Here is a 23,535-nt window from a genome sequence, read left to right as displayed (position 1 = left end):
AGGTCTTACGGGTTTGGAACAACACAAGGGTGAGTAATTAATGACAGAATTTTCATCTAATTTCATCTAACAGCCAACTAACCTTTTAATAGATAGTTAACATTGGTCAGCCGCATGCACGCAAAAAAAGAAGGCGTAACTTTAATTCTTGCTGTTGCCGCCGCTGCCATGTTGTGGAGTCGCTGTTTGTGAAAGCGAAACTACTTTGTTTGGCCTTCCAAAAGAGAACAACTAGAAATCAGTGGTTAAGTTTACAACACTGTTCACAGTTCAACCCAAATATTCAGACGTGTGCTGCACATTTTATGGAGGATGAGGACCAGACCGATGAGCTTTGTAAAAATCGAAAGGCGTTTCAGAAAGGCGGGGCATAGAGGAGAAACAATAATGTACATTATATGGAAAATAATGTGTTTTTTTAATCTTAAACTGCATAAACACATTGCATTACACCAAATACACAAAATAATGTTCTTTTTAGCAACGTCATATGACCCCTTTAAAGATTTAAAACCCTGCCGCCAAGATGCTCCTGTCGGTCACGAATCATGGAAAGTGAAACTTAAATCTGTCAAGGGGGTGGTTGAATTTATTCACGCAACTATTTATTAGGGATGGGCATTCCAAGCAAAAATAATATTCGAAAATCGCTGGGTATTATTCGATTATTATTCGAAAATCGCACCCCTCCCCCGCAAGCACGCACAAACACCCATAAACAGGAAGACAGGGAGAAAGACGGGATTCACACTTTCAATCTGTATGATAAACTGTTTAATTCAGATGACAGGCAACCTTAACTCAAGCCATATGATTGTAACGTGCTGAAACATATTAATATAATAAACATAACCGAATGACGGCACTTATTAACATAACAATCTGTTGATTAGAATAAATAAAAAAATTGAATCCCTAAAGAGAATAGATACGAGATGGGAGGAAAAATATACTTCAATATCTTCTGTCGCAATTATATCGTTGGGTAATTATACTGTATATAAACTGCAGGCATCAGGGAGCCGTTATTAATATGTGGGGCATTGAAATCACTTATGAATGCGCGTTAGTTTTTTTACTTTCGAGATTCCATATCACATACAGAGCAGCACTCGGCAGTACTTACCACACATTTTACAAGATTAGATGTTTGTCAGTGGTGCTCAGGATCTGCAAATCATTCGCCATCATCCTATCAGTCATCTCTCCTTACTCTGTTTATGTGGTAAGTGAAATGTTATGTACTGTAATGTAACAGCTACCGTTAGCAAGCGGCTAACCATGTCCCTTTAGTGGCTCTGTAGAACGCGTTATTTGATTTCCGCGCCTTTCTGAATATGGATTCAGCACACCTCTAACCCAGTCGGGGGTGTTTGTGGTCCGCACAGCACTCTTATTTGACATCGTAAATTACTGTAACTATTATATGCTACGCAAGTCTTTTTTTATGCCACGCAAGTCTACAGTTTGCGCGTGAGACAATGTGTTCTTCTGTTGTCTTTGACAGCTTTTAGGTCCGTTATTGGCAGCGCCACATGAGCGCGTCATCACCGCATCAGCACGGAAAACATGGGGAAATTTTTTAAGACAATAACCGCACAACCTATTCGATATTCTAAAATTAAATCAACTAATCGAATATTCAAAAATCGTGACCCATCCCTACTATTAGTGCTGGGCGGTATACCGGTTCATACCGAATACCGGTGTTTATTTTTGTTATTAGGGAAGTACTGATACTGTAAATGAAAATACGGTAATAATACTGTAAATAAAATACAGTAAAGACATTATTGTACTGTAAATGCCATTACAGTAATGATACTGTAAACATTTTTACAGTAATTTACTGGCATCCAGCTGCCAGTAAGTTACTGTAAAATTTACAGCAACCTATTTACAGTGTACCTCTGCGAAAAAACGACTGTGAGATTGGTAGTCGAATCAGACTTATCCTAATGAAGCATCGAATCTTCGACTATTCGGGGTCACCCCTAAATCATACTGTTACTTTTGATCAAACTAATGCATCATTGCAGGATAAAAGTACTAATTTCTTTAAGAAAAGTAGTATACTGACCTCAAACTGTGTGTGTGAGTGTACACTTACTTTTATAATGCCCTTTTATAATGAATCCTGTTTTTACCAGAAGAACAATTTGGGAACAGCAGTTATGGTCAGGGAAAGACAGAAGGTGTTTTATACAAGGTTTGACACCATATACATTGGGATGATGACCATGTGGCTTGAGCATTGCACCATCCATCAGAGAAGCTCTCCGACACGGCAAGAGGGAGTCCCATGAGAGTTGAGCAGCTCCTTAGAGACAGCTCAGTTCTTGCTGACTGTGTAAGTAAGCTCAAAGCTTGGCTCAGGGCTTGATATATAACCCCCGACGCCCTCTACAACAAAACAGAGCATGAACAATAAAGCCCGGCGTGTGCTTTCTAAGACAGCAAGCATGCAAATTCATAGTATTTCCTTCTAAAGCAAAGGCGTGATGCACAAGGTCTAGGAATGGTGTTAAAATTATAGCGTCAACCTGCACAATGTCTTTTAAAACAAGGTTTAAAAACAACATAATGCCATTAGCAAAATTATTCCACGGAGTATGACAGCTACAATACAGAGTTTAGCATTTAAATAGCAGCTCCTGGTAGGAAGAAGTGAGTATCTTGGTAAAAGGCCTGGCGAAGAAACAAACAAATCGTCACGTCTAAAATCTGCATTACAGAGCTCATTAAAGGCTGGCACAGAGCAGTGAGCTGGAGAGGAATGAGGAAAAAAAAACGTGTGTCTTACTGATGGAACCTGCGAATGTAACACCTCCGCAAGCACAGAAAATGAGAGAGACAGTGAGGAAGAGAGAAAGAGAGATACTGTACCCATATGTTTCACTGTAACCGCAAAAGCAATGCCTGTCATATCTAAACCTAATCGATAGTTTAAACCAATTAATAGATTTCATTAAGCTCATTTTAAGAAGATTCAATTAATTAGCAGCTAAAATAAGTTTATAAGACAGGTAATGGAAAAGAGGTCAGGTTTCTGCCTCTTAGCCATTTTCAGCATTGTCAGATAACTGCCATTCAGGTTAACCGTCTCCCGTATTCAATCTTCGCTTGTCTCAACAAGACTAATTTAATAATGCAGCCACTTGTGAAAGCTTCTTCTAATGGATTATAAACGTAGGAGGTAATGAAGGATTCACCTTTAGAACGCAGCACATGTAATATGTGACAGAAAGGCTGTTGATTTCAAGACAACTGCTGTTCTGACATACGAACAGGGCTTGTGGCTTGTCTTTTCTTCTCTTTATTAGATCTAACAAGGTCTTTGTGCTATTTAGTGTGTTGGAAACAAGGCAGAAGACCACTTTTTTTCAGCTTACAAGCAGAACGTGGAACCAGGCCAGAGGGAATTCTGGTAATTGCGTTGCAACCGCAACATTGACCAGAAACGATGAAAATAATTGGTTATCAACAGCTTTCCAAGAACCGAAAAATTACAGAGCGCATTTCTAGTAAATCACAAATTCCCAATGCTTCAGGAACAGGTCACGAAGCCAAAATGACATTCAAATTAATGTGAAGTCAGTCACGTAGAACTTCGGGATCTTTTTAGAGGTCGGCCATCAATCTTCATTCAAATGACTTATTTTTCATATTTAATGACTCTGAGCACCCGTTAAGGCCTGAATCAAATGGAAAGAAAGCTTATCTAGCTGTCTCCGAGGATCTGACAGATTGCATGCTTGCGAGAGGCGCCATCCCAGGCGATGCTACTGTATGCTGGCTAGGAGGGCCAAATTTTTATAGCATGCTCTCTGGGGAAGAAAGAACAGTAATTACTATGCCTTAATAACTCCTCATCAAACACAACTACAACTACTAGAGCTTTAATGATCCATGATGGCTCTGTGAGGGCAGGAACCAAAGTGCTTAGTCACTCATTAGACAGGGAGAGAGCACACATATACCCTGTTTATCTCTACCTCTTTTTTCCTCTCTCTCTTGTCAAGATCAGAACAGAAGATGACCACACTGCCTCTTCAAAAATGCCCTTTGGGTAAACTAGGTTTCAAAAGCAAACCTGCCAAAAGAATGAATGTTTCAAGACGAATCAAACGACATTTATAATATTTATATAATATAAATATAATGATTGATATTCTTTAAGGACCATCACACAGTCATCATATGAACTACGTTAGACAAAGAGTATCGCAATAGTGCCTTTATGCTCGCTTTGAGTATATTTACTGCACTAAACACTATGAATTTTTATTTGGTTCACGCAGAACTAAATCAGTCAGAGTAACAGAAACCATTAAATTACGCTGAAAACACTGGGCGTGCAATACGATAATGAATCTTTCGGAGGATTTGGAGTCAGTTTAGAAAATTGAAAATGTTATTACGTGCTTTTTTTCTTTCGTGGAAAACAAAAGGAGGCGTGCGGCGGAATGACAGCCTCCAGTTAACGTTACTACTGTTCATTTTATTTGTATGGAAAACAGATGCAATGAAAGTGAACGGTGACCGGTGACTGTCATTCTGGCGAACGTTTCTATTTGTGTGTTACTGTGTAAATAAAGCCATAAAGGTTTGGAACAACATTAGTAGGTTGAACGAATTTTTATTTTTTGAGTGAAGTAACATTATCCCTTTTGGTCACATGTTTGATATTACAAAATAATACACCTATTAGGTTTCCTCAAACCAATGAGTGTAAAAGAAAAAAACTAAACGGTCACTTTTTGTCATCTGTAAAAATGAGCGAAAACACAAATATGCTGTAACTTACAAATATTATGCAGAGCTAATTATATGAAACTGCTCTCAGAAGTTGGACTAAAACGTAAAAGCTTAATATGACAGGATACAATAGTAAATAAAAACGTTCTTTTCTTTAACTTCACCTCAGTTTTCCGTTCTATTTAAATTAAACAACGACAAACATACGAACTGTCATTTACCTCAGATATGAGACCGTTGACCCCTCCTCAAACACGAACCGAGCTGTCATTGCGCTTTACAGAGCCTCGGAATCCGGTAACGGGCTCAACATTTCAGACTACAGCTCCGAAATGAACTCCGCTCACGACAGAAATTTAAAGTACATCCGCTGATAAACCGTTACGGAGTGTTCGAGCCGTTCCGCGAGACCCCCGAGAACTCAACTCAGCATCACGCGGCGAGAGCGCGCAGATCGATGAAACTTTCAACGGCGCGCGCGTCTTCCTGTAGTCCTTTATCTTTAATTATTTATTAATCTTGTGTCTGCCAGTTTACATGGTTTACTTAATATTTAAATGTTTGCAAACAAAACCTCTGTGGTGTCACGTGCCATCGGTAGCGTCTTCTTTATTGTTCTACAGACATAACGGGCTCCGTAATACATCTGTACACAAATCCCTGGTAATCACAAATGGCCTACAATTCCCAGGAAGTACGTCATGGCATGCGCCTGTTTGGGGTCTGCGATTCGCGGGCTCCGTCTGCAGGATTCAAACACACTGTTCATAATTAAAATTTGACCTAATCACAGACCTCTTTCAAATACAGTACCAGTAGTAAATGCATATATATTTAATGTTCTTTTAACGTTCTTAAAGAAACAGTTCATCCAGAAATGAATATTCTGACCAATGTTGCAAGACTGTTCATGTTAGGAACTGTTCATTTTCAATGCATATGTACACAATGAAAGTGAATGGTGACTAATAAATAAATGATGACAGAATTTGCATTGCCGTGAATGAATCAGATTACAGTTGGATCCTTCTCAGTGTGGAGAGCCGAATGCAATCAGCATAATGTTTGCTTTGAAAGACATATATTAGATTTACAGTTTTGTCAATATTTTTACTCCGAAAGCAGCAGCATGCAGGTCACGAATGAAAACAGAATTTCCTTCAAGGATTCATCTTCACTGAACCAAGCTCCTGCTAAGCTGATTTTGTTTGTCCCTCCATCATTTTTATTTTATTGCCAAAGTATCACAAAAAAAGGCAGCACGGGTTCACATCTTACGCCTGCAGCTTCCTCAGATAATAAATAAAAAATGAATGCTTTATTTACATCACACTTTCATTCTTGTTTAGGACTGAAAGGATGGATTTAAGGGGGAATACATTGTTTCAGTCATACATTATTTATACTCCATGGTGGAGTTTGTTTTATTGCTTTTCATTTATGTTAACTGTAACAGTAATATAAATAGTATCTATATTACAACAATGAGAATCACCATAAGAAAATGTGTATCACTTTATTAATGCATTGACTTAACTAACAATGAGCAATACATTTGTTACAATATTTATTAATCTTTGATAACGTTGATTAATTAAAATACTACAACTGATATTTGTTTGCTCGTGTCCAAATAATGTAGGCTAAACACATTTTAATACTGTATTCAGTAATGTTTTTGTAAATGTAGAAATTAATTTTAACTCAGATGAATAAGTGCTTTAGGAGTATTTTAATGGTTAGTTTATGTTAACTAATGTACGGTAGTGGAAACTTAATGTAATGTGTTAAACATAAGACACTAAAGTAACGAAAAACATATATATATATATATATTATTTTTTTTTGTTTGTTTGTTTTTTTTTTTTTTTTTTTTTTTTTGTAGCTTTATTTGTAGTGCTGCAATGCATTTGATTCACGTCTACGGTAAAAAGTACGAACGCGGCAGCAACTGGTCCGAGCCAGAGGTGCTGGAGCTGCTGCAGATCTGGTCAGACGTGCCAGTCCAAACAGAGCTAGTGACCTGCCTCCGAAACCAGCATGTGTTCAACCGAATCGCCAGCACTCTGCGGCAGAAGGGCATCAATCGGACCGGGGATCAATGCAGGGAGAAGATCAAAAAGTTGAAGCTGGAGTACAAGCAGAAGACTTTGAGATCCGCGAGGTATTACGAGCTGATGGAAAGGGCGCAGAGTAACCGATCCGCCGCTACCTCCGGTTCGACTTTGCCTTTATGGGGCGGCACGGTGACGAACCAGGTAACCGGAATGCAGGGGTCAGAGGCGCCGGGTCAGCCGCCCAGAGCAGGTGAGATTCTGGAGATCAAGACGGAGGTGATGAGCTCCGATGATGAAGCGGCGGGCCCGCCTGAGATGATCTATGAGTTCGGACCTGTTGACGAGGATGATGAAGGCGCTGCTGAACACAAACATGCGGGTCCAAACACAGAGGAGAACACTGAGATGGACGGAGAGCAGGGTAACACGCATGTCATCTGTTCCCCATCAGGTATCATGAACAGTCTGTTGGTATGGATGGATGAATGGATAAACAGATTTGGATGTGTAAATACACGTTCCAGTGCAACAGAAACCAAACATCATAATGGTTAGTTTATGTTAACTAATGTACGGTAGAGGAAACTTAATGTAATGTGTTAAACATAAGACACTAAAGTAACGAAAAACATATATATATATATATATTATTTTTTTTTGTTTGTTTGTTTTTTTTTTTGTTTTTTTTTGTTTTTTTATTCTTATCTAATAACATTCATAAATAATAAATAAAAGTAAATAAGTAAATAAATATCATGCAATGTTACAAAAATACTAGTGTAAACGCTAGATGGCGGGCCTATGCAACAAATGGGTCTCTTGCTTCCACGTTCCTCGTTCAGCGCATGCGCAGCGCCGTTCTTTGTTGTCACGGTCCAAATTTATCCCGGAATAAGGGCAGCACGCATGTGCCGTGAACCCGGATGTATCAGGACTTGTTTGAATAAAGAACAAAAGCATCGGGCAGAAAATGCACGATCGAGACAGTTATTAGAAAGTAAAGGGATCTGGTTCCGTTCGGGGTAAAGTACCAGCTCTCGTTTTAGATGATTGGTTACAGTAACTCACACGTTGGAGTTTTACTATTTTAATGCATTTGCTTTTAGTCCTATAAACGCGGCACCATACCAATGCGTGAACATACATGCAGCAGTCTATAAACATAACACTGTAGCTTTAGTTGTAGTGCTGCAATGCATTTGATTCACGTCTACGGTAAAAAGTACGAACGCGGCAGCAACTGGTCCGAGCCAGAGGTGCTGGAGCTGCTGCAGATCTGGTCAGACGTGCCAGTCCAAACAGAGCTAGTGACCTGCCTCCGAAACCAGCATGTGTTCAACCGAATCGCCAGCACTCTGCGGCAGAAGGGCATCAATCGGACCGGGGATCAGTGCAGGGAGAAGATCAAAAAGTTGAAGCTGGAGTACAAGCAGAAGACTTTGAGATCCGCGAGGTATTACGAGCTGATGGAAAGGGCGCAGAGTAACCGATCCGCCGCTACCTCCGGTTCGACTTTGCCTTTATGGGGCGGCACGGTGACGAACCAGGTAACCGGAATGCAGGGGTCAGAGGCGCCGGGTCAGCCGCCCAGAGCAGGTGAGATTCTGGAGATCAAGACGGAGGTGATGAGCTCGGATGATGAAGCGGTGGGCCCGCCTGAGATGCTCTATGAGTTCGGACCTGTTGATGAGGATGATGAAGCAGGCGCTGCTGAGCACAAACATGCGGGTCCAAACACAGAGGAGAACACTGAGATGGACGGAGAGCAGGGTAACACGCATGTCATCTGTTCCCCATCAGGTATCATGAACAGTCTGTTGGTATGGATGGATGAATGGATAAACAGATTTGGATGTGTAAATACACGTTCCAGTGCAACAGAAACCAAACATCATCTGCATGATGTACTACACAATATACACAGATTACATATACGTGTTTCATAGATAGATAGATCAGTGTGTATGTAAATGCAAATTTCTCAAACTTAATTCTCAAAAGTTGTTCAGATTTTTCTTCGGCCTTTCAGCATTTTCACTGGCCCCACCACAATTTTATTAAAATTATTTTTCCCATATGTATATGAACATACATATATATGTGAACAGAAACATAGTAGTGTTTTTAATTTACAATAACACCTGGACATGATACGGCTATTCATGACAGCTATAAATTCATAATTTTTAATTTTTTTTGGAAAAGGATGGCATGCAATGTAATGTCAACTCATTCTATCTAATGGCTATCACAGGTTATTTTCATTTTGACAATTACTAATTTGACAAATCATTATCTGTGTTCGCCAGGTAGAAAATGTTACTTTGGTCACATATTTAAATCAGCACAATATCCAATAAAAATATACAATTTATAAGCAGAAACAAATGTACGTGTTTAAATAATATAAAAACATCTGCCTTGACTTCAGTAACTACAGAGAAACAGTAACAAAACACCATCTGCTTAACAGTACACCATTATTCAAAAGTTTAGGGTTGGTGAAAGACTTTTTTTTCCTACCAAAGGATGCATTTATTTGATCAAAAATACAGTAAAACCAGTAACTGTTTTCATTTTAATGGATATTAAAAGTGTAATTTATTCCTGTTATGCAAAGCTGACATTTTCAGCATAATTACTCCAGTCTTCAGTGTCACGTGATCCTTCAGAATTCATTCTAATATGCTAATTTGATGCTCAAGAAACAATTTTTATTATTATCAATGTTTAAAACGTCTGCTTAATTTTGTGGGAAAACTATGATACATTTTGTTCAGAATATTACCAAATTCAAAAGTACAGCATTTTTTGAATTAGAAGACTTTTGCAACATTATAAATATTTTTACTTTCACTATTGATCGGTTTAATGCATCCATGCTGAATAAAAGTATCAGTTTCTTTAAAAAATAAAATATTATCCTACTGACCACACATTTTTGAACGCTAGCGTATATTTTATACAATTATGCATTTGGCCGGCATGTTTATTATTTATTTTGTGGGCATTTCATTAGCATATGCATGAAACCTGTGAGCTTGCTCTATCAGTTAACCTTCAGGAACTCTTTATAATATTTTCATCGCATCAGTGCAAAAATAGCATTGCATGGATGTATAATCAAGATAACGATTAACTATGAGCCTCTCCTAGCTGTTCTAACTGATATTTTCCATATTTATTTAGAAGGTCTGTGTGGTTTAACGGTGCACAGGCATTATTGCAGTATTTATGCCAAACCATTTGTTGTGTCTCTGCTGTTGGCAGTGATTTTCCATCCAGTGCCTTACTTTCAGCACCGCAGATGTTCTGTTATCTGGCATGTTATCACACCAACTGTCGCTTTAATAAAATGTTGAGATAATTGTTTAGTTAATTTTTAATTAAGTTTCTATTTGGTCTTTTATCTCTGATTGACTGATTGAATGTTTAATATCTGATGATATCACACCACAGATTGCAGTGACCAGAACATGACCGGCTCCTCCGGTGCGGGTGTATCCCCGGCAACAGCTCCCATTGTGATGAGAGACGGAGGTAGCCATGGCGACCAAGTAGGGGGTTCCGGATCGTTCCATCAGAGGAAGCGCCGGCGAGTGGGACGTGGGGGCGATGGGGTGTTATCGAACGCTTTGGCTGGATATCTAAGCTGGCAGCAGACAGCAGAAGAGCGTTTCCTGGCTCTGGAGGAGGCCCGGATGCAGCAGGAGGCGCAGGCCGAGGAGCGGAGGGAGCAGCAGGAGGAGAGACGAGCAAAGCAGGAGAGAGATCATGAGTTTCGTCTCATGTCCATGTTGACCAAAGTCCTGAGTTCATCACGTGGGACGGAAGACCAGAGTGCCTCCACCAGCAGGGAAACGCTCCCGGTGCCCAGTACCTCACAAACCTATTTGTTACCCAACAGTGCCAAAGCTGTACCCAGCATGCTTTGGGGTGATCAGACGGCCCAGTACAGCCCGTACCTTTCCCGCCGTGGCAATAGCATGCGGCTGCACCAGGGAATCCTGCAGGAAGGCTACAATCAGTATCACGCCAACGTGCACGACGAGAATTCAAACCCTCATGTTAGTCTCCCTGGAAACAGTACTGCTTTATTATTATTAATTATTGCAGATGTTGTTGTTTTTTAATTTAGTATACAGTGGGTATACACTGCAGTAAGATGCCTTTTTTCAATCATTTCTGCATGAATTGTAGTGTACTTTGGTCTGGATATGGAAAAATATATGATAAATTATATACTTTTATATAACCTCACTACTGTAAGATTTTTTTTTTAATGAAATTAATCATTTAATCTGGCAAGGACACTTTAAATTGATTAAATGTGGCAGCAAATAAATAAATGCTGCTCTTTTGGGTTTTGTATTCTTCAAAGAATCTTGAATAACAAATATTTTCAACATCATGATAATGCATGTTTCTTGAGTAGCAAATAAGCATGTTAGAATTATTTCTGAAGGATCATGTGACACTAAAGACTGAAAATTCAGCTTTACCATCACATGAATAAATAACATTTTAAAATATGTTTATTTAAAATTGTAATATTCTTTTTTACTGTATTTTTGAGCAAGTAAATATAGCCTTGGTCATCGTAAGAGACTTTCAAAAACATTTAAAAAAATTACTGACCCCAAACTTTTGAACTGTAGTGTAGGTATATAAAAGTAAAAAATGTATCATTTATTTTTTCAAATCAAGAAAAATGTATACTGCATGTTTTATGCAGAAATGAACACATGACTGACTATTACAAAAAAAAAAGAGAGAGACATTTTACTGCACCGTACAGAACCACCAGACAATACCTGTGGTGGGAGGGGGTGTTAAAATAAAACCTAGTTAAAATTAAATTAAAATATTACATTTTCAAATAAAGTGTAACTCTGCTTGGCCTTTTTGTACAATTTTAATAATCTCTTTTCCTTAATAAGTTCATTTTAAATCATCTTGCAGTGTGACTAAATTCATGTTCCTTTATAAATAATTTTCGTCATTAATTTCTTAAACAATATTCAAATTTAAATCAAGATGATCTAAAAAAAAAAAAAAACTGCTAAGATTAGATAACATTTGTGAATATATATTACCCATCTACAGTCACTCGCTTACTTCATTCTCTGTATGAGTGTACTCATTTTTTCTGATGTTAAAGACAAACCAAGTCTTGGTTTTACAGGCACTGCTTTGGTTACCGCAGAGGCCACAAGTCTCTTGGGGCTTCATAAACAAATCTGTGTAGTTTGCTCATTTTAATACAATTTTTGTGTTTGTCTAGCTTCTGCTGTGTGGTAATTTGCTGTGGTTTTTACTATTTATTTCAGGGCATTATAAACTTAGGAACCAGTGAAAACAAGCTGTGCTTTGACCTCCTGCAGAAAAGAGTAAGAGACATCATGATTTACTTGTTTAGCATTCATTAGTAGAGATCCTTTTTCATTAGCGATGATTTTCGCCTGGTGGGCCATAAAATCAAAGACTATAAAATTGAAAGAAAAAGAATCCCATTATAAAACGGATAGTTCCGGTCCTTGCTTCTGATTGGTTGAGCCACGTTCTAAGCTGTTGTAAATTACACTACAAACATACAGCTTTGTTTACTTCTGTGTGTTGCTCGGCAACCACTTTGTTGGAACCACAACTGTTTCTGAGGAACTACATTGTTTGGTGGAAGAATACTGTTTTTATTTATATCATTACACTTTATTTGCTCCGTTTTATTCTGTGAAACTTTACTACATATATGGAATAACCGTTTTATAAAAGCAATAAGCCCCGTGAAGCCGTGGTTTACAGTGAATTTATAACAGCTAAGGGGCGTTGTTAGGCACGACTTATTGCTTTATTAAAATATATATCACACTATCATGGAGTCTGGAGGAATGTGCTCTTGGCCAGTGAGAAACCACCCAAAACAACCTATAGCAACTGAATTAAAACAAGCTAAATGCCATTCAGAACACCTTAGAAACTGCATACCAATGTCCTAGCAACCATCTACAGCAGCCTATCAAGTTTTGCACAGGCAAGCACCACTCACATTGTCTTCAGAAGAATTTTTTAGTGTTGTTACAACAAGAAAGACTTTCAAAAGCCTTTATATGCACAGAAATGTAAAAAGTTGTTATTGAGCCTGGACATTACACGTTACAATCATTGCTGATTGATTCTTGGTATCTCTAACAGCTGATGCGACCTGACATGCTTCAGATTGAGCCTGCTATCTTACAATACCCCGACTGGAAAGGCCACAGTTTGTAAGCCACCATTTTTCCTTAACTTCTTTTAACTGTGTTTGTTTTTCTGTAAATTGTGTAATTCATTTGACTCTCAACGTTTGTGTAAAATCCCATGCTCAGCTTTCATTTCACAGTATTGATGTTCTTTTCCCCAAAGCCTTCGAGAGGAAGTTGCTAAGTTCCTGTCAGACTACTGCCGTTCTCCCAAACCGATAAAACCCAAGAACGTGAGTGTTTTTCTGCTTTTTCTACATCAGTGTTATATTATTGTATGGTGTTATTTCTGTTAGTCTTCCTCTTTCTGTTAAAAGAGAAATTCAGACCACATGCTTATGTTCTTCGGTTCTTTCGCAGGTCGTTGTTATGAACGGTTGTGGGTCTCTGTTCTCGGCTTTGGCAGCTACGCTCTGTGACCCAGAAGGTATTAAACCATCTGGTCGCCACTGAATATGTCTGGTCTCATGTCTAATTTTGTTGGGGTTATAAGATTTTTTCATTTTCTCACCAAGGCTGCATTTATTTGATCAAAACTGCAGGAAAAAGGGTAATAATGTGAATTATTGTTACAATTTAAAAGAGATGTTTTCCATTTTCATGTATTTTAAAATGTAAATGAGACCGATCGCCACAAATAGATTTTCCAAAAAGCTTTGACAGTTTGACTTCGTTGAATAAACATGAGCACTGCACGTTTCAAAATCAAAACGTGCCGTGTTTTATATGAATGTATCTTTGAAGGGAACAGACTGCCTTCAGAAAAGTTTCGATGTCATTTTCATTTTATCTGATAAAGTAGCATTTATGAGCAGAGCACTTTGTGTACAGCTGGAGAAAACGATGATTCTGCCGCTCCAAAAGCGCCTCCTGCTGGCAGAATGAATTTGCATTTTCGCTTTTTTTCTGTTTTCTGCAGCAACTCGTCCAGCAACTCGTCCAGCCCTAGGTACATGTGAATATTGCTTTTCTAATCATCACAAATTTTTCCACAGGTTGCCAGATGCCCAAAGAACCCACATTATGTGGGGCGTCAGTAAGGTATGTCACTATTTCAACTGTGGGAAAAGCATTTCCTCAGATTCTTGGCATTGTTTTATTGCATTCAAATGTTGTTGTGTATGCATATAGGACTTTGCTATGTCAGGAATGCGAGTTGGCATGGTCTATTCTGAGAATAGAGATTTGGTTCAGGCCCTGGATCAGCTGGGCTGCTTCCACGGAGTCCCAGGACCCACACAGTACCAGATGGCACAGCTTCTCAGAGACAGAGGTACACATTTTCTCCCTGGCTTTGTCAATGTTTTGTCTGTTTTTCACTCTATGGCTGATTCACAATTCCCATACATTTCATCCTGTCTAGTACGTAAAATTAGTGTTGGTGTGTCCCAAATCATACTGTCAAAAGGATGGTATACTTTTTCTGGTTGTTGTTTTTTTTTTCTATGCTTTTATAGACTTAGGGGGTGTTTACGTGACACCGTTTTCAACTAAAAATGGAAAACTGTGTATGCGTCTTGGCCTTTCATTTACACAAAAATTGTGTTTGTGGGCCAGAAAATGTAAACTTTTGAAAACAGATTTCAAAGTGCAAGTTTTTTTAAAACCATACTGTTGTTGTCTCCATGTAACCTTAAAAAACATGCAAATTTGTGGAAATGCATACGTACATGTATAGTTTATAGGTTTGTGCTAGGGCTGCACGATAAATCGCATGCGATATTTAACGCGCCCCACAGGAAGTGATGTCAGACCGTTCCAGCTAACTGTCGAGAAATTGGAGAACTCTCTTAAAGAGGCCAAAAAAGAGGTGTTTTTTTTTTTTTTTTTACTTAAATATACCGTGTACACGCTTGAAACTCACATTGTGTGACTCTCTTAAAATTGTATGTTCTTTATATAGGGACTGAACATCAAAGCCCTTATCCTTTTAAACCCCCACAATCCACTGGGAGAAGTGTACTCGTCTGAAGAGATGATCAACTTTCTAGAGTTTGCCAAAATGTGAGTTTAAACTGTTTCTTACAAGCACTGAACCAAAGCCACTGGTTCATTCAGATTTTTAATATCTGGAAGCCAGTGACATTTTATCAATGCAGAAATATTAATGGCATGTTATTACAAAACCCACATAACTTTGTTTAATGTAACACAACAGATGGTTTGAAGAATGTTTATGCTGCTCTTTTTCCATATAATAAAAACATTTATTGAGCAGAGATGAGGAACTACCATAAAAGTATCAAAAATCACATTTGCGCTTCAGAGCTTGGCACCCTATTTGTTGTAGGGAAAACGGCGTTCTTCAAAAAAGTTTTAGAATGGCATGAGGATGAGTAAATGATGAAAAACTTTCTGGTTGCCAAACCTATGGGTCTGTGATCGCACTTTGTTTTCCAAATGTTTTCACATGCTTCATTACGTTGCACGCTATTGACGAGAAATTACATTTGTGTTCACGAATGTCATTTGAATTTGAATTTCTGCCCTCAGCGGCACTAATTTATTCATTCTTTCTCTCTCATTTGCTCCAGGCACAAGCTTCATGTGATCGTGGATGAGATTTACATGCTCTCCGTGTTCAACGAGACAGACACGTTTCGCAGTGTTCTCAGCTTGGATGGGTGAGAGACATTCACATAAACTGTCTCTCTCTCTTATTTCTGTGCTTTTTAAATTCTAATTTACTTAGTTTTCTGCTTAATGATTTTGCGCAGCTCGTCAGTGAACAACGGCTCTGTGTAGTTAATGCTGCTCAATGTGAAAGCACGCACGTGATGGAGATTTACCGCTGATTACAGAACCGGCTTTTCTGACAAGATGCGAATTAAATATCGCATGCGATTTATCGTGCATCCCTAGTTTGTGCATAGGCGCATACCGCATAGTGCTTCTTTACGAAGTGACATCGCGAACTACTGGCCTGGCATGCATAATACAGCATTTTTTGTCATTTTCATGGCTCCGTGTAAATGGGAGTCATTTGACAACAATGTTTTGTCTGTATACATGAAACTTTTCAAAATGCAAAAAAAAAAAACTTTTTTTAGTACATTGTTGTCATGTAAATGTACCATTAACCTTTTGCGCTATATGCGCTTTTAGAATACTACAATTTTGGTGTACTGGCTTGATTCATACTTAAAGTTTGTACTTTTAACTGCACAGTGTGTGTTTTGTAATTGTGATAAATTAGGACTGATTGCACTGCAAAAGTATCATAAAAATGGTCTATATGACTATATTTGAAGCTGTACAATTGCTTTAAATGATAAATAGACCAAAATTTAAGTCATTATTCACTGATAAACTTCCCTTCTGGTGCGCAATTTACCCTTCACAGGGATTTTGATTGACAGGTGATTTGACCAATCATAACGCTGAATCTGCCATTTTTGTCCGACAAACAAACCAGGCAGGAACTTGATCTTGAAAAATGGTGTTTAGTGGCGTCTTTCCGTGATTGAAACGATACCTTCTGATGTTCATTCATGTTTATTTCATGCTATAACTAGTAAAGAGGAAGAGATGATTGCTTCACGTGCCGCTTGAACTGAGGCGCTACAGCGATCTGTCACGACACATTAAAGAGTCACAAAACAATATTGTTTGAATTTCTTAAATGAAAAAAATGTGAAAGCTGAGCCTTTGTTTCATACTTAAAGTAACCTGCTCGGTCTTGTCTGTCGGCGTGTTGTCGGTTTTCTCTTTGCTCCACGATGTATTTTTCACTGCGTGAGAACATGATTTGTATCTTGAGTCACTGAGTTAAACCCAAATACAGTAACAGTGTATTTCATGAACAGATCATTTAGATTGATTAATTGTGACCCTGGACCACAAAACCAGTCATACGGGTCAATTTTTCGAAATTGAGATTTATACACCATCTGAAATATATGGTTTGTTAGGATAGGACAATATTTGGTCGAGATACAACTATTTGAAAATCTGGAATCTGAGGGTGCAAAAAAATCAAAATATTGAGAAAATCGCCTTTAAAGTTGTCCAAATGAAGTTCTTAGCAATGCATATTACTAATCAAAAATTAAGTTTTGATATATTTACAGTAGGAAATTTACAAAATATCTTCATGGAACATGATCTTTACTTAATGTCCTAATGATTTTTGGCATAAAAGAAAAATTTATAATTTTGACCCAAACAATGTATTTTTGGCTATTGCTATAAATATACCCCAGCGACTTAATGGTTTTGTGGTCCAGGGTCACAATTGACAAGAATGATTAATTCACAACAGCACTTAACTGAGGGAGATTTCTTGCTGTTTCCAGACTGGCTGAATAGTGAGTTCCTTCCAGAGAACAGACAAAGGCTAAGAGAGGCTCACAGCTTCATGACAGAAGAGCTGAAGAAACTGGACATACCTTTCCTGCACAGGAGTGCGGGTTTCTTCATCTGGGCAGACTTGAGCAAGGTGAGCACCTTTAGAACAGATTTCTGCATCCAAACTCTTGAAATCATTCAAGTTCACCCGATTTCAAGTTTTGTTTTGGTGTTTGTGTAGTATCTGAGTGAGAAGACGTTTGCTGAGGAGCTGTCTCTGTGGAGGTGTTTCCTCAAGCACAAGGTTCTGCTGAGCTGCGGTCAGGCCTTCAGCTGTGTGTCTCCAGGCTGGTTCAGAATCATCTTCACTGATCAACTGCACAAACTAAAGCTAGGTCTGTCGATCGCTCATTTCCATTTCAGTTCCTGTCTTCTTGTAGTGTCTCCTATGGAGTGGGATTAGATGTGATTGGCAGTTATTCCTTTCAAATCCTTGTTTTTCAGGTGTGCAGAGGATTAAAAATGCATTAGAAGAACTTCAGGGCTCTTCAGTGCTTGAGACACAGCGCACAACAAGTGACGAACAGGATGACAGCCTTGGGACAGCGAAGAGGGAAGACACTAAGACAATAGATGAGTGCAAAGAGCAGACACTCAAGACCTCAAGCGTTCAAACCAAACTTGACACAGTACACATTAAGACAGAGCCCGTCTCATTGGCTGATGAGAACTTTACAGTTATTAATGGCCAATCCGACATCCGCTCAGAGAGTCTGGACTCTCTGATTGGTACTCTGCGACAGCAGATCCACACGTCTGATTGGCTGGAGAAGCACAAGCCTGAGCTAGGTGCTGGACAAGACCCAACACAATTGGATGTTTTCACAGACCTGCTCGATAAAGCCAGGAAATAGAGTAACAGTTGGTAGAAACAAGTCTGAGCAACGCATCTGTCAAATACTTTTTTTTTATGAAAGATACTTTCACCTTATGTACAGTTTAAAGGCAAACTCTGTTAATTGCAGACACAACACAGTGGCGATCCCTGTAATTAGAGATTGAAACAATTATGGAGAGTCACCACAGCAGTATATGAAAGTGATGTTATTGTTGGATGTTTTTGTACTTTAATTATTACCCTAGCTGTCACAGTAATTGGAGACTGCCCCTTTAATTGCGCTCATATCAAATTCTAAGCATCCAATCTATTGTCTTTGAGTTGATTTAAAGGGGTCTTATTGTGAGGGATCAATTTTTTTTTTAATTAGAATTTTGTATAAGGGAAATATATTGTAAATTTCAGAACCTAAAATTTGCTTCTCATTGCAAAATTTTTTTTTAATAATATTCTTAATGAATTTTATTCTTAAAATTAGTTTTTAAATGAGACTTTTCAGTAAAAATATATTTTAAAAAAAACTTAAAACAAGATGGATTTACTTAAGAAACAGCACTGCATAATATATCTTTAATACAAGTATTTTTTATTTGATAGTGCAGCAAGACAAAATGCTATTCAAGAGAGTCTATGACAAGTATTCATATCTTATGAAGTGTTGTTTCTTAAGTAAATTTATCTAGTTTTAAGGCTTTTTAGATATTTTACTTAAAAGACTAATTAAATACTCATTAAGAAGCATTTTTGCAGTGTTTCTAACTCTGTGTAGCACCTACAACTCTGCACGTCCTTCCAAAGGATCCCAACATTAGAAACGAGAGGCAGATGTTCATTTTTAACTAGATCCCTGATCATTTCAGTCAGATCTTAACAGTTTGAGCGGCAGAAATCAGTTTCAGCGTTGAAAAGAGACTTTTATTGAAGAATAACTTTATTGACCGCCCGTGTGTAAATGCAAAGTCCTGGTGCTCGTTTTTATATGAAAGTCCTATAGGCAAAGCACCAGACAGACCTTTTAATATTTCAGAGAGAGTGTAAAATGTTTTTTTTGTTTTTTTCCTGTAAATGACTGTTTTTGGCACACACACAAAAAAAATATATATATACTAACATTACACTGTAAACCTCAGGGGGAAAATAATGTATGATATGACCCCTCTAAATTGATTTTAAATAATTTAAAGATTTTGTTGAGGGGAAAAAAGTTTTAATTGACTTGGCTGTCCGTTTCAGTATAAAAGTGGATGTGTATATTTACTTTTTGACACTTCTTATCTTTACAAGATGAATTTGTTCCAAAAATGCCTTTTTTTGACACCATGGTTGCTTATCAGTTTTCAGCTTCCAAGGAAAATGCCTTGTTTCAGATCTTCATTGGTGTTGTTCATTGACGTTTTAAGGGCTCCTGACTGAACGAATGAATCAATCAATCCATCGTCAATTAAAATGTTTTATGTTGAATTATATTTTCATTGTGTTATGTTGCTCCTTTACAATGACCTGAGATCAGATGCCGCAGTCTCGCTTGTATTGGTGAGAGTAGGGCAAAGCTGACCTGAGGTCTGTGGCAGAAAGCGAGCAACAGGAAATAACCATGTTTATGGGTTTCCTGTGAGCCCACCTTGCTGGAGATTAAAGAGTGGTTCTTTCCTGTGCCGTTTATTCGTTGCCATGACGACACAGCAACTCTCCTGATGTATTGCTACAGTTACTGTGGTTCAGGTTGTGTCGCTTACTACTAAAAGAAGCAAAAAAGTAAAAAGCTTAAAAAAAGTTATGTAGTTATATACACACACATATATGTATGCATACATATATTAATATGTGTGTGTGTGCATATATATATATATATATATATACACACATAAATTTACATGCCCCTTGCAGAATATGCAAAATGATGATAATTTTAACAAAATAAGAGGGATCATGAAAATTGCATGTTATTGTTTATTTAATACTGTCCTGAATAAGCTATTTCACATAACAGATGTTTATATATTCTCCACAAGACAAAATTAATAACTGAATTTCTAAAAATTGACCCCGTTCAAAAGTTTACACACCCTTGAATCTTAATACTGTGTGTCGTTTCCTGGATGATCCACGACTGTCTTTCTGTTTTGTGATAGTTTTCATGAGTCCCTTGTTGGTCCTGAGCAGTTCAACTGCCTGCTGTTCTTTAGAAAAATCCTCCAGCTCCTGCACATTCTTTGGTTTTCCGACATTTTCTGCATATTTGAACCCTTTTCCAACAGTAACTGTATGATTTTGAGATCCATCTTTTCACACTGAGGACAATTGAGGGACTCATACATAACTATTATATAAGGTGAAAACATTTACTGATGCTCAAGAAGGCAACACAATCCATTAAGAGCTGGGGGGGTGTCAAATTTTTGAATTGGATGATCAGGGTAAACTGTATTTATTTTGTCTTCTGGGAAACATTTAAGTATTTATGTAGCTTCTTAAGTGCAGTACCAAATGAAAAAAAATATGATCATTAAACAAAATAAGACAAAAATGACACATCATCCTGTTCAAAAGTTTACACCCTCTTGATCTTAATGCATTAGTCATTTTTATTAATTCAGTTATTATTTTGCCTTGTGGAGAATATATAAACATCTGTTATATGAAATAGCTTATGCAGGACAGTATTACATAAACAATAACATGCAATTTTCATGATCCTCTTATTTTGTTAAAATTAACATTTTGCATATTCTGCAAGGGGCATGTAAATTTATGAGCACAACTGTGTGTGTGTATATATATATATATATACACACACGCATCTATATATATAATCTAGTAAACTATATATATATAGTAATAGACAATTCCAGTCTGTCCTCCATATCCATACTCCCTCTCGCTCACTTCGATCTGCTTCTTCTCTTCACCTTACTGTTCCTTTTGCTCGCCTCTCCACCATGGGGAGCAGGGCATTTTGCTGCTCTGCTCCCCGGCTTTGGAATTCACTACCACCAGACCTCAGAAATATTGACTCTCTATCTCTTTTTAAATCTAGACTTAAGTCTCACCGTTTAAGATTGCATATCTCACCTAAAGTTTAATTCTCTCGTCATACTTTACTCTGTTTTGTCTTTATATATGGTATTTCTTGTTTGTTTTCTATTGTCTTGTTTGTACATTTATTGTGCGGTGTCCTTGAGTGTTGAGAAAGGTGCCTATAAATAAAATGTATTATTATTATTATTATTATTATTATATATAGTAATCTAATAAAAAGTATAATAATCATTATATACATATATTTTTAAACAAGGCAATAATAGATGGCACTCATGGAGCCAGCCCACAGACTCCTTTGAGCACAGTAAAGTGATTTATAAAATATCATTTTCACTTTCCAAACCACACTGACTCACTGAAACACTCGCAGGGTTTCTGGGGGAATTTAAGCACTCACAGTGTATGTGTGTATGTTTATGAGAGGGGGAGTTTCCATAGCGAGTTGGTCTTCACTGTGGGTAGAGGGAAATATTTACAGTGTCTTACAGCATTGTGAGGGGCAAGTGAGAGATGCTTCTGTACCTCGTCATAAAACACTCAAGTTTCTGTTTCTCTGATTCATTTGATATTTGAACGTGATCAGTTACTGTCATTGGACTGCGTGGAATCAAATCTCTGTCATTTGAACACATTTTAAAGACTTAAGGTAAGCAAACCTAACAATGATTACCTAATTTTGTCTGAAATTACCAACTGTAATGTTTTAAGTTTAGTTTCCAGCTAAACTGGCAACTTTATGTTATTGTTATATCTAACCATTCGCTTTTTCTCAACAGAGCGATGCAAGGACCAGAACTGGTCGACTCGAGGAGTCGTTTTCGATTTACTGAATCCTGTCTCGGCTTGATGGGCTGTTTGTGTATCAGCTATGCGATCTGGACACCTCGGTGGCTGGATGATCGGGGTCTGTGGACCTCAGGGAATGAGACCAGACTGGATGACAGCTGGACCACTGAAGACATTGCTAAAGGTGTGTGTTGTGTGGCTGCTATTCTCATATATCTTAGGGAATAAAAGCTATTTGTCATTGCTAAGTGTCGTTCAAAATGTTTGGTTAAAAAATAGAATAATATACTATATTATATTTTGTGGTGTTAAATTGTAACATATAATATACTACAATGTTGGGTCACCTTACATGTTAAACATAAAGTTAAAAAGTGTATATTTTTTGTGTCATGTTATATCTTCTCTAGGGAAAGAAGTGAATCATAAATTATACTAGTTCACCCTCAAAAAAACAGTATGCATACGCCTCCAGAGCTATTTGATTTGGTTTTGACCTGTCGTGTGGGCAACAGCAATATTTTAGTAGCCCACGTGTGGCCCTCATTCATTTGATTAAAACTGCTTTGAATCTTAAAAACTTGGCCTCTATAAAAGATGCATAATTGAAAAACAGTAAAAAGCCAAATTAAATGCATTTCTGTTGTGTGTTTCACTTTTCAGGCCTTTAAAAGCTTGGTTTTTTGGAGTATCAAAATATATAGCCAGAAGGTCTGATGGGAACTGAAAGCATTAGAGCATACTGTGGCATTTTTGCAGGTTTTGACCTGCCGAGAAGCACAGAGCAGTCAAATGAGAGCGAATCTGTGAACTTCTCCTGAATTTCCAACGTTGGCGTAAAATAATGATATGGTTTTGTGTTGGAGGGGTTTCTACGCTTCGGTGGGCTGCAGCAGACAGGCTATGACACGCTGGACTCGCATGACTCGCATGTTTTATTAGTTGTAGCCTGTCTGGTTTTCCCCTCAGTTTAGTTCTTCCTCGTAACAAGACAAATGAAGAATGATATAAATAATGAAGGATGAAGTAATGACTGATCAGTTCAGTTTTAAATAGTTTCATGATGAGATGTTGTTCTTCAAGAGCACTCAAACTGAAATTTGTTGTCATGGTTTTATGCTAGACATTCTTAAAGGGGCATTTCACACAAAAATGAAAATGGTGTGTCGTTCCCTCATGTTGTTTGAAACCTGTATGCCTTTCTTTGTTCTTTGGAACTCCATAGAAGATATATAGGGTTTCTATAGACTATAAACTTCATTTATATATTTTAGGGTTTCTAAAGACAAAAATATATACATGAGATATAAAAAAAAAACAATAATATATATATATATCCCCCCCCCAAAATAAATTTGTCTTTATTTTATATATAAAAATACGTAGTTTCTTTGGACAAAAATACAATTGAAGTCAGTGGGAACCACTTTTTGAAATAAATAAATAAAATAAATGTTATTTAATATGA

General features: G+C 37.6%; 3 protein-coding genes across 3 annotated transcripts in view; 2 read left to right on the top strand and 1 right to left on the bottom strand.

Moving 5' to 3' along the window:
- Positions 1–5,480, bottom strand: part of LOC107720773 (furin-1-like) — a 107,918-nt gene extending 102,438 nt beyond the window's left edge. Inside the window, exon 1 of the mRNA XM_016528598.1 lies at positions 4,980–5,480. The gene's annotated coding sequence lies outside the window, so the exon portion shown is untranslated. The remainder of the gene's footprint in view (positions 1–4,979) is intronic.
- A 2,236-nt stretch (positions 5,481–7,716) lies between these two features.
- Positions 7,717–18,409, top strand: accs (1-aminocyclopropane-1-carboxylate synthase homolog (Arabidopsis)(non-functional)). The gene is made up of 15 exons (XM_016528574.1): positions 7,717–8,615; positions 10,275–10,882; positions 12,146–12,205; positions 13,008–13,078; positions 13,218–13,287; positions 13,415–13,481; positions 14,050–14,090; positions 14,186–14,327; positions 14,794–14,864; positions 14,958–15,058; positions 15,589–15,678; positions 16,306–16,307; positions 17,350–17,492; positions 17,583–17,736; positions 17,846–18,409. Exons 1-15 carry the CDS (start codon positions 8,009–8,011, stop codon positions 18,253–18,255), a joined length of 2,637 nt encoding a protein of 878 aa, XP_016384060.1. The 5' UTR covers positions 7,717–8,008; the 3' UTR covers positions 18,256–18,409.
- Positions 18,410–22,061: 3,652 nt separating this feature from the next.
- LOC107720767 (uncharacterized) overlaps positions 22,062–23,535 on the top strand; it is a 2,558-nt gene continuing 1,084 nt past the window's right edge. The window contains exon 1 of the mRNA XM_016528592.1: positions 22,062–22,251. Coding sequence (XP_016384078.1) covers positions 22,062–22,251 — 190 coding nt within the window. The remainder of the gene's footprint in view (positions 22,252–23,535) is intronic.

The sequence above is a fragment of the Sinocyclocheilus rhinocerous genome, unplaced genomic scaffold (assembly GCF_001515625.1).
Source record: "Sinocyclocheilus rhinocerous isolate Xijiao unplaced genomic scaffold, SAMN03320098_v1.1 scaffold1022, whole genome shotgun sequence".
NCBI classification, from domain to species: Eukaryota; Metazoa; Chordata; class Actinopteri; order Cypriniformes; family Cyprinidae; genus Sinocyclocheilus; species Sinocyclocheilus rhinocerous.
This window is presented reverse-complemented; position numbering and strand designations above follow the sequence as displayed.